At 54.9% G+C, this 11,164-nt stretch overlaps 1 protein-coding gene across 1 annotated transcript; it reads right to left on the reverse strand.

Moving 5' to 3' along the window:
* Positions 1 to 1,822: 1,822 nt before the first annotated feature.
* On the reverse strand, positions 1,823 to 11,009 carry ZBTB22 (zinc finger and BTB domain containing 22). Its single transcript, XM_035101746.3, has 2 exons — positions 10,883 to 11,009; positions 1,823 to 4,279 (listed from the first exon to the last, which is right to left on the reverse strand). Exon 2 carries the CDS (start codon positions 4,251 to 4,253, stop codon positions 2,745 to 2,747), a length of 1,509 nt encoding a protein of 502 aa, XP_034957637.2. The 5' UTR covers positions 4,254 to 4,279; positions 10,883 to 11,009; the 3' UTR covers positions 1,823 to 2,744.
* Between the last annotated feature and the right edge of the window lie 155 nt (positions 11,010 to 11,164).

The raw sequence follows: 11,164 nt of genomic DNA on the forward strand, positions 1-11,164 counted from the left end.
TGCGCTGGGTTGGCAAGAGGTTGGGGGGCTGTCTGTCCGGGATGCTGTGGCCCAGCTGAGCCCCGATCTGGACAGGGGGAACCTAAATTCGGATGTCTATGCTCCGGTGATCTCTAGGTCGGATTCCTGCAATGTGTTATATATGGGGCTGCCTCTGAAGACAGTTCGGAAACTTCAGCCGGCGCAGAATTGGGCAGGAAGGTTGCACCTCACACCGATTCTGGTCCAACTGCACTGGCTGCCCATTAGTTTAGAATCATAGAGTTGGAAGAGACCCCAAGGGCCATCCAGTCCAACCCCCTGCCGAGCAGGAAACAGCATCAAAGCATTCTTGACATATGCATGTCAAGTCTCTGCTTAAAGACCTCCAAAGAAGGAGACTCCACCACACTCCTTGGCAGCAAATTCCACTGTTGAACAGCTCTTACTGTCAGGAAATTCTGCCTAATGTTTAGGTGGAATCTTCTTTCTTGTAGTTTGAATCCATTGCTCCGTGTCCGCTTCTCTGGAGCAGCAGAAAACAATATTTCTCCCTCCTCTATATGACATCATTTGATATATTTGAGCATGGCTATCATATCACCCCTTAACCTTCTCCTCTCCAGGCTAAACATACCCAGCTCCCTAAGCCATTCCTCATAAGGCATCGCTTCCAGGCCTTTGACCATTTTGGTTGCCCTCTTCTGGACACGTTCCAGCTTGTCAGTATCCTTCTTGAACTGTGGTGCCCAGAACTGGACACAGTACTCCAGGTGAGGTCTGACCAGAGCAGAATAGTGGTACTACGGTATTACTTCCAGGCCCAATTCAAAGTTTTGACCTTAAAGGGTTCAGGACTGCAACACCTCAATGACTGCCTCCCCCCATGTAGAGATGCCAGATTGCCAAAGGAGTTGATTATTATTATTATTTTTTGGTAGAATCTGTCCCCTTCGAAAATGAAGTCTTGGAGCTCTTTTTAAGGAAATTCGCCCAAATCGACGGTTGCCATAAATCTGGATTTCCCCGGACATTTAAGCGATTTCCACCCAGACACTTTTCCCGACAGCCGAATCCCAGCTCTGTCCAGGAAATTCCAGGCATAGGGCAAGCCGACCCCCATATGAACTGACCCGGACGCTGTGACCGTCCTCTGAAGCCCTTCTTCGTTTGCCTCGTCCATGAGAGCTCCAGAGGGCGGCAACTGGAGAACAGGGCCGCCTCTGCAATGGCCCCCCCACTTCTGGGATGATGCTCCCCCCCAGGGAGGTCCACCTGGCGCCTTCATTGTGCCCACATTCCTCTTCAATTAACAGTTTATACCCTTTTCAATGTCTTCGTTGGAGGGGCAGCTACTGTTTTGTTTCATTCTTGTTTTTATTATCTATTTTTGTATTTTCATCTTGTAGCTTTATGCTCCGAACCGCCCAGAGAGGTGCGGATGAAATGCGGTATACAAATTTAATAAATAAGCAAAACAAGTAAAGGATCTCTACGCAGTTGGGTTATTCTTTAGCTGAGAGTCCTGCCTTCATAGAATGGTAGAATTTGGAGGGACTCTACGGGGGTCATCTAGTCCAACCCCCTGCAATGCAAGAATCTTTTGCCAAACGTGGGGCTCAAACCCACAACCCTGAGATTAAGAATCTCTACCTCTACCCATGGGGTTGCGCTAGATGACCCTTGGGGGTCCCTTCCAGCTCTACAATCCTAGGGTTCTATGAACATCAACCTCTTGATGGTGAGGATGGAGGTTCCCGAACGGCAGCAGGGTTGGTGGGGGGGACGGGACGGGACTGGGAAGCTGGCGTAGAAATAGAGAAACCATGGTCGGGGCCACAAAAGAGATCAATAAATATTTATAGAGAAGGTTCAGTTCCTTTGTTTTGTTTCCTTTAAAAAAAAGAAAAAGAGAGACTCAAAGGAAGTTAAGTTACAAAAAATCTCAAAGGTAAATGGAGGCAGTCAGAACAAGATGCGGAACGGGGAGGGGGAGATAAACAGCACAACTCTGGGAAGGGCAATGCAGGGGGAAGTATTCTGCACCCCACGTTCTCCTTAGAGGAGCTATAAAATGGGGGGGCAGATAGAGGCCTCCCCCACCCCACAATTATGACAAAGGTCCTGATCTTCCCCCTTTCCCTGGGGGTACAATTTGAATTTCTCTCTCTCACACACACACACAAACACACAAAGACATGTTGGTCGGTGGTGTTCAGCTCAGAGTTGCCACCTTTTCTGACCGCTGGGTGCTCCTCTGCTGGGTTTCTGGCGGTGGGAGGGGGGTGTCCTTGCTCAGCTGGGGAGCTGAGCCCCCTCCCCACCCCTGCCAGGCGGCCTCTTCGACAAAGCGTCTGCTCTCCTGAGCCACGGATACCCACAGGGCAGGCACAAGGGGGGCGGGGAGAGGAAGGGGGCTGGCTGCTACATGACCCCCCCCCTCCAACTGAGCACATGGAAGGTGAGGGGGGGGGCTATTTAGTGTTCAGTCCCTCAGGGGCGCTAGATAACCACCGAGGTCCCTTCCAACACTACAACTCTATGGTTCCCTCCTTGCAAGGCGCAGACATGGGGGACGACATCGACTGACAATGGAGAAGGGGGGGGCTATTTACAAGGAGCAGGGAGGGGTCCCGATCCTTCCTGGAGGAGACGGAGGCTGCAGAGGAGCCGCTTCGGATGGGGTGGGGGGATCAGTCCACTGGGGGAGTTGCATCAAACTTGTCTGGCTTGGGCTGCCCCCCTGCTCCCCCCCAGGACCCCCCTCACATCTTACTGCTCCCCGCAAAGCCCAGTTCGCTGCGGGGGGACCTCCCGGCGCCCCACTCTGCCTCGGCGCCCATCCGGGAGGGTGACGGCGCCTCCTTCTTGGCGGGCGCCGGGCCGCCCCCTGCGGAAACGCCCGCCCCCCCTCCGAGGCGGTGCCTCCTCTCGCAGTGGCCCTTGTGGCGCATGAAGCTGTCTCGCCACATGAACTTCTTGGCGCAGACGTCGCACTCGTAGGGCTTGAGGCCCGTGTGGGTCTTCATGTGCTCGGTCAGGTGGTGCTTCATCTTGAACTTCTTGTTGCAGACGGGGCAGTCGAAGGGGCGCAGGTTGAGGTGCATGTTGACGTGCCGGTCGCGCATGCTCTTGTGCGAGAAGGCCTTGCCGCAGTGGCACATGAAGATCTTGTTGCCGTCGCCCGAGCCGGCCGCCAGCTGCACCGCCCCGTGCTCCACCGGCGCCTGCGGAGGGAAGACCACGATCTGGTTGCCCTGCATGTCCATGGGCAGGAGGGCGCCGCGCGCCGCAAAGGGGGCGGCCTCCTCCAGGCCCTCGTAGGCCGAGGGGAAGTCCTCCGAGGACTCGCAGAAGTTCACCTGCTCCTCCAACTTGCCCCCCGAGCTGCCCCCCCTGCCGGGCTCCGTCAGGGTACGGACGTCGCTGATGCTGAGCGCCGCCTCGGGCGCCGGCCCGGCCACCTCCACGGGGTCCTCGTCCTCCTCGCAGGTCAGCACCAGGTCCTCCTGGGAGCGCTCCTTCTTGACGAAGACCCACTGCTTCTGGGGCATGATGCTGGGGCGCACGTAGGCCGGGCGCCGGCCCTCGCTGCTGTCGCTGACGTCGTCGTCCGTCTCCAGGACGAACTTGCTGCCGGCGGCGAAGGCGTCCGGGCAGCGCGGGGGGCCTTTTTCGGCCTGGAAGATGACCTCCTCGTCGTGGTCCTCGCGCTCTCCCGCCAGAGCCCCCCGCAGCGGGTGGAACTTGCCGTGTTCGGGGCCCTCGCCCGTGTCGCGGGGGCTGAAGTAGTTGCTGCTGCTGGGCGACTGGTTGTCGCTGGTGCGGCTGGAGTGGGCGCGGAAGGAGGAGGACGAGGAGGACGAGGACGGCCCCAGGAAGGCGCCCCGGCGCTCCTTCAGCAGCTCGGTGCACTTGTCCACGATGTGCCACATCTGCAGGACGCTGCCCACCGTCAGGTAGTTGACGATCTCGTCGGAGGCCATGCTCAGCTTGCCCGTGTAGGCCGAGCCCAGCACCGTCTCGAAGGCCACGGGGTCCATGACGCTGGGCAGCACGATGGACGTCATGTTCTTCAGGAGCACCTGGTCGTGGAAGTAGGGCGAGGAGGCGGCCAGCACGGCCCGGTGGGCCCGGAAGACGCGGCCCTGGACGTGGATGGCGATGTCGCACAGCTTGCCCTCCACCCGCTGCTGGTTGAGATTCTCCAGCAGGGCGCTGGTCACCTCGGGGAAGTCGACGTGGACCACGGGGAGGCCAGAAGAGGCCTCCATGGCGCTGGGGAGGGGGCGGCCGTCTCCTACGCGGAACAGGAAAAAGGACACGGGAAAAGGAGCTTTGGTTAGAAGGCTTGGGAAAGGAAGGCGGCTCCACCGATGGCTCGTAGGGGGAACCAAGAGAACCCCTGGAAGCCACATTGGCAATGGACTTCTCCCTCTGGCTGGCCCCTCCAGCTTTCTGAAGCAGGCAGCAGAAGAGCTAATAATAATAATAATAATAATAATAATAATAATAATAATAATAATAATAATTTATTACTTATACCCCGCCCATCTGGCCGGGTCTCCCCAGCCACTCTGGACGGCTTCCAACAGAAAAAGACAGCACGATAATCTATTAAACATTAAAAGCCTCCCTGAACAGGGCTGCTCAGCATTTATGAAAGCATATTAGAATCATAGGATCGTAGAGTTGGAAGAGACCCCAAGGGCCATCCAGTCCAACCCCCTGCCGAGCAGGAAACACCATCAAAGGATTCTTGACATATGCCTGTCAAGCCTCCGCTTAAAGACCTCCAAAGAAGGAGACTCCACCACACTATTATCCACCCCACTCCCCAGTTAATCCCTACAACAACCCTGTGGGGCAGGCAAAGAGGCTGCGACCGACTCCAAGGTCACCCGGGGAGTTTGAATGGGGATCTGAACCCTGATCTCCCGAGTCCGACCCTCTGAGCACCACACCCCCTGGTTCCCTAGAATTCTTCTGCTATAGGGCAGCTATATGTATTAAGTAGGTAAATAAATAAAGACGAAGAAAGCAAAATGTCACCCAGCGAAGGATCGGAAATAGTTTCCTGTGAGATTAATGTCAACAGGCAGGGAGTTCCAAAGCGTATTGTGTTTCTCCAAAAATAAGACACCGCCTTATATTTATTTTTCCTTTAAAAAACACCCCACTATGGCTTATTTTCAGGGGATGTCTTATTCCCCCCGCCCCCCGCTGCGGCCGGCATTGCTACTGCGCCTATCACTATGTCTTATTTTCGGGGTATGGCTTATATTTCTTGACTGCTTAAAAATCCTGCTATGGCTTATTTTATGACGACGTCTTAAAATAGGGGAAACAGGGTAGTTGATGCCACTCTAAAAGATGGGAGTATTTTGTGTGGTGAGGCGATCACAGAATCGTAGATTTGGAAGGGACCCCCACGGGTCACCCCCCCCTGCAAATCAGGATCTCGTAGGTAAACTGGTCCCAACTTGCTCAGATCTCCGAGCAACAAAGGGTGTCCTAGGCCTCACTCCCGTCAGCAAGTGCACTGCAGCATCCTCCCGAGGCACGAGGGTAGCCCCACAGAAAGCGCCTGGCATGAATGGAGCACGTTTACTCAGAAGTACCGTGTTTCTCATATTTTAAGGCATCCCTAAAAAATAAGGCATGGCAGGATTTTCAAGACCTGGCGAAATATAAGGCATACCCCGAAAATAAGACATGCTAGTACGGGCACGCCGCGCCAAGTCCCGACCCAGCGGGACTCGGCAAGGGCAGAAGCGCGCGCTTTGCGGAGCCCCGACTGACGGTATACACGTAAAAATGGTTTCTTCACTGCTGGGGCGAAGCGCGGCTGGGAAAGCCGTCCGCTTCAGCCTCGGCCCACTTGAAGGGTAGGGCAAAGCGCGCGCTTTGCGGAGCCCCGACTGGCGGGAACCAGGAAAAGCAGCAGCCCGCCGCCGGCAGGAACTCCAACAGAGCGTGCGCTTTGCCGAGCCCTGACTGAGCGGGAACCAGCAAAAGCAGCAGCCCGCTGCCGGCTTGGAGCTCGGCAAAGCGCGCGCTCTGTTGGAGCTCCAAGCCGGCGGCGGGCTGCTGCTTTTGCTGGTTCCCGCTCAGTCAGGGCTCGGCAAAGCGCGCGCTCTGTTGGAGTTCCTGCCGGCGGCAGGAACTGGGGGGTACTAGGTCCACTAGGTCCTCCCCCCACTCCGAACACGTCAGGAAGGCTGAGAGCTGTTATTTACTACGGTAAAAGTTAAACAGTAAAACAGACACGCAACAAGTAGCCAACGGGGGGCGGAGCGGGGTAGTTTTGCCGAGCCCCAATGGAGCATGCGCTGCTGCCTTTGCCGGCTCGAGCTCCAAGTCGGCGGCGGGCTGCTGCCTTTGCTGGTTCCCGCTCAGTCGGGGCTCAGCAAAAAATAAGACACCCCCGAAAATAAGCCATAGGCTTATTTTCTTGAGTTAAAATTAATATAAGACATGTCTTAAAATATGAGAAACACGGTACCCCCCCCCCCACCGCCCCGGTCCATGGTGCTTGTTCCCACTTGCACGTGCAATTGTGATATAACATTATTTTATTGCACGGATTGTGACATAACATTATTTTATGTAAGTGCGGAGGAACCAGAGCTGCTTGACTTTTATAACTCCCTGGGCCAGCAGGAGGCTGTTCAGACTCTTGGCAGGAGAGCCGGTGATTCATTTCGCTGGCAAGAGAGAAGCACTGGGCCTAAGGCCACCCGGAGCTCTTCCTCTCTCCCAGCCGCTGTACCTATTCTATTCAGATAATACCGCCAAAGGGGGTGGGAACTTTGAACCTGCTTCTCAAAATATTTGTGATCGATCCAAGGCCTGTGGAACTCCCTGCCTATTGACATTGCCGGGGTCTTTCTGTGGCCTCCTTTAAGCACAGTTATTTGAGCAAGCCCATCCAGACAGGCAGAAGCCCCACGACTTGAATTTCTTCTTAGTTGCTGTCCATTTCAAATACCTGTTTTTTACCCAGCAATTCTAATATTGCTCCTGAGCAAGTTTGGGGGAGTCATCTGCCTGGGCCTGGCTGGCCTTACCCAGTTGTGCCCACTTGTGTTTCTACCGTGGTACCAGGCTAGACTGGGAGGCCGAGGAGAGGGTGTTGCTCACTACCTCCTTGACCAGGGAGCCTCCTGACCTTGCGATGGAGGAAGGATCAAAGTCTCTTCCAACTCTAGGATTCTGCGGGCTTGAAGGGCCTGGGATGATGCTGCGCCAGATAGACCGGGGGGGGGGGAGTTCTGCTGCTCCCCCCGCCGCCCCCGGTTGCCTGGCAGCACCCCTGATCTGGCTGGCCAAGGCAGTCGCTAAGGGATTCTTGGGGGACCCCCAAAACAATAATCCTGGGTGACTTCAGTAACCAAGCGGAGGGTCCAGAGAGCAGCATCGAGAGGGGGGCCTTTCGGCCCCCTGCCAGCTGCGCTCTGGGATGCCGCTGGGAACTAGATCATCTCCAGTCTACTGTATTTAATATCTACATGAAGCCCTTGCCAGCAGTCATGAGGAATCATAGAAGGCACCCCAGGGGTCATCTAGTCCAGCCCCCTGCAATGCAAGAATCACAGCCAAAGCATCCACGACAGATGGACATTGAACCTCTATTTAAAAGCCTCCAAGGAAGGAGAGTCCACCGCCTCTTGTGGGAGTCTGTTCCCCTTCCGTTGCGTTCAGTCGCAATCTTCTCGCTTGTAACTTGAGGCCACTGGTTCGAGTCCTACCCTCCAGAGCAGGAGAAAACAAACGATCTCCATCTTCCATGGGACAGCCCTTGAGATCATATCTCCTCTCCTTTTCTCCAGGCTAAACACAACCAGCTCCTTCAACCTTTCCCCATAAGGCTTGGTCTCCAGACCCTTCATCCTCTTGGTTGCCCTCCTCTGCATGTGCTCCAGCTTGTCAACATCCTTCTTAAATTGTGGTGCCCAGAATGGGACACAGTATTCCAAGTGTGGTCTGACCAAGGCAGAATAGAGAGGAACTATGACTTCCCTTGATCTGGACACTGGACTGCTGATGCAGCCTAGAATTCTCCATAACATCTGAAGCGGGAGATCCACTGTTTGGACGTAGTGGGGAAATGGATGAGGAAAAGCAAGCTGAGCTTGAATCCTGGCAAGGATTGAATCCTGTGGGCAAGGAGCTCCCAGAAAGGCCTTTGACAAGGTGCCCCATGATATTCTTGTAAAGAAGCTGGTAAAATGCGGGCTAGACAATGCTACCATTCAGTGGATTTGTAACTGGCTTACTGACCGAACCCAAAGGGTGCTCATCAAAGGCTCCTCCTCATCCTGGAGAGTAGTGACTAGTGGGGTGCCACAGGGTTCTGTCTTGGGCCCAGTCTTGTTCAACATCTTTATCAATGACTTGGATGATGGGCTTGAGGGCGTCCTGAGCAATATTGCAGACGACACCAAATTGGGATGGGTGGCTAATACCCCAGAGGACAGGATCACACTTCAGAATGACCTTAACAGATTAGACAACTGGGCCAAAGCAAACAGGATGAATTTTAACAAGGAAAAATGTAAAGTACTACACATGGGCCAAAATAATGAAAGGCACAAATACAGAATGTGTGACACCTGGCTTGAGAGCAGTACATGTGAAAAGGATCTAGGAGTCTTGGTAGACCACAAACTTGACATGAGTCAGCGGTGTGATGCAGCAGCTAAAAAAGCCAATGCAATTCTGGGCTGCATCAATAGGAGTATAGCATCTAGATCAGGCATCCCCAAACTTCGGCCCTCCAGATGTTTTGGACTACAATTCCCATCTTCTCCAACCACTGGTCCTGTTAGCTAGGGATCATGGGAGTTGTAGGCCAAAACATCTGGAGGGCCGCAGTTTGGGGATGCCTGATCTAGATCAAGGGAAGTAATAGTACCACTGTATTCTGCTCTGGTCAGACCTCACCTGGAGTACTGTGTCCAGTTCTGGGCACCACAGTTCAAGAAGGATACTGACAAGCTGGAACGTGTCCAGAAGAGGGCAACCAAAATGGTCAAAGGCCTGGAAACGATGCCTTATGAGGAACGGCTTAGGGAGCTGGGTATGTTTAGCCTGGAGAAGAGAAGGTTAAGGGGTGATATGATAGCCATGTTCAAATATATAAAAGGATGTCATATAGAGGAGGGTGAAAGGTTGTTTTCTGCTGCTCCAGAGAAGCGGACACGGAGCAATGGATTCAAACTACAAGAAATAAGATTCCACCTAAACATTAGGAAGAACTTCCTGACAGTAAGAGCTGTTCGACAGTGGAATTTGCTACCAAGGAGTGTGGTGGAGTCTCCTTCTCTGGAGGTCTTTAAGCAGAGGCTTGACGGCCATGTGTCAGGAATGCTTTGATGGTGTTTCCTGCTTGGCAGGGGGTTGGACTGGATGGCCCTCGTGGTCTCTTCCAACTCTAGGATTCTATGAAATGGTTCAGTTGCCTGGCTGGGCTGAGAGAACAGGTTCACAGCTTGGGTCCTTCTGGATCCAGCCCTGTCCCTGGAGACTCAGGGAGCCCTTGTGACCAGAAGGGCCTCTGAGCAACTGCAAGTGGTTTGGCGGCGGCGACCATTCTTGGCCACAGCTGCTCATGCCCTGGCTACTTCAGGGGTGGATAACTGCAATGCGCTCTCCGTGGGGCTTCCCTTGCAGTTAGTGGAGGATGCTGCAGCACGATTGCTTGCCAGGATATCACCCTTGTGCTCAGAGATATGCCCTGGTCACCCATGGGCTGCCGGGCAGAGTTCAAAATGTTACTACAGTATTAGCATGTAAAGCCCTCAACAGCTTGGGACCAGTTTACCCGAGAGATGGCCTGACCCACAGGCCCCCCCCCCCTCCAATTGATCTGTTTGTTTGGCGGAATTGGCACCTCTGTGTTTGTAAGAACACCATCATAAATAATAATAATAATAATAATAATAATAATAATAATAATAATAATAATAATTTATTATTTATACCCTGCCCATCTGGCTGGGTTTCCCCAGCCACTCTGGGCGGCTTCCAACAGAAATATTAAAACACAATAATCTATTAAACATTAAAAGCTTCCCTGAACAGGGCTGCCTTCAGATGCCTTCTAAAGGTCTGGTAATTGTTATTCTCTTTGACATCTGTAGGGAGGGCATTCCACAGGGCGGGTGCCACTACTGAGAAGGCCCTCTGTCTGGTTCCCTGTAACCGCACATCTCTCAATGAGGGAACCGCCAGAAGGCCCTCGGTGCTGGACCTCAGTGTCCGGGCAGAATGATGGAGGTGGAGACGCTCCTTCAGGTATACTGGACCGAGGCCATTTAGGGCTTTCAAGGTCAGCACCAACACTTTGCATTGTGCATTTAATGCCAAGGTTGCAGCTTTGATGGACGGCTGCCTATTCCTGCCTTGCAGGGGGTTGGGCTGGGTCCCTTCCATCTCTACAAAGTCTATTTGGTGCACTTTGGAACTCCCTGCCTCTTGAGATCTAGCAGGTGCCTCTTGCTCAGCCAAGCCTCAGCCGATTGGGAGAAAGCGGAGGAGATCGTCCCCCGTCTTGGGATCGGAACTCTGGCCCGTTCCGAAGCAGGGCTGCTGCGATTGCTTTCCTCGATGGCGAACCTCCTGCGAATCCCGGACGACCACCGCCCCCCCCCCAGCTGATTCCGTAGCAGAAGCCTCTGGCGGGCAGGTAGACTGCGCCTGCACCTGGAGGCTCCCCCCCCAGCTGCTTCGCCGCCCCTGCCGCTTTGTCTGGCCCCCAACCCCCCCCCGCCCTCTGCACGTGCTCAGGAGCAGCGGGCGCCGAGCCCCGCCCCCCGCGCTCTGCACGCGCTCAGAGGCGCCCTCGCCCCGCTGCCCCCCTTTCCCGACCCCGCCTCGCCCCCCCTTCCCCTCCGCTCACCCTCCTCCTCGCTCGCAGCCGCCGCGGCCTCTTCCTCCTCCGGCTCGGCTTAAAGGCGCAGCGCCCGCCTCCCGCGTCGCCTTTAAGGCGCGCGCATTTGACGGCCGACGCAAAGCGCGCTCGCGGCCGAGGGAGGGAGGGAGGGGCGGCGCATGCGCACCCCAACCTCGGCTCCCGCCCCCGAGTCGCAGGGCGGGGCTTCATTTGCATACGACTCTCCAGCGCAGCCTCTGGAAAACCCGGCGCTGGAGCCGAAACGGGATCCGGGGCTGCATGGAGCTC

Source organism: Zootoca vivipara, chromosome 2 (assembly GCF_965207765.1).
Source record: "Zootoca vivipara chromosome 2, rZooViv2.hap1.1, whole genome shotgun sequence".
NCBI lineage: Eukaryota > Metazoa > Chordata > Lepidosauria > Squamata > Lacertidae > Zootoca > Zootoca vivipara.

What these genes read in the sequence shown, in the direction of transcription:
- ZBTB22 (XM_035101746.3), bottom strand. Translation starts at nt 4,253, where the DNA reads ATGGAGGCCTCTTCTGGCCTCCCCGTGGTCCACGTCGACTTCCCCGAG.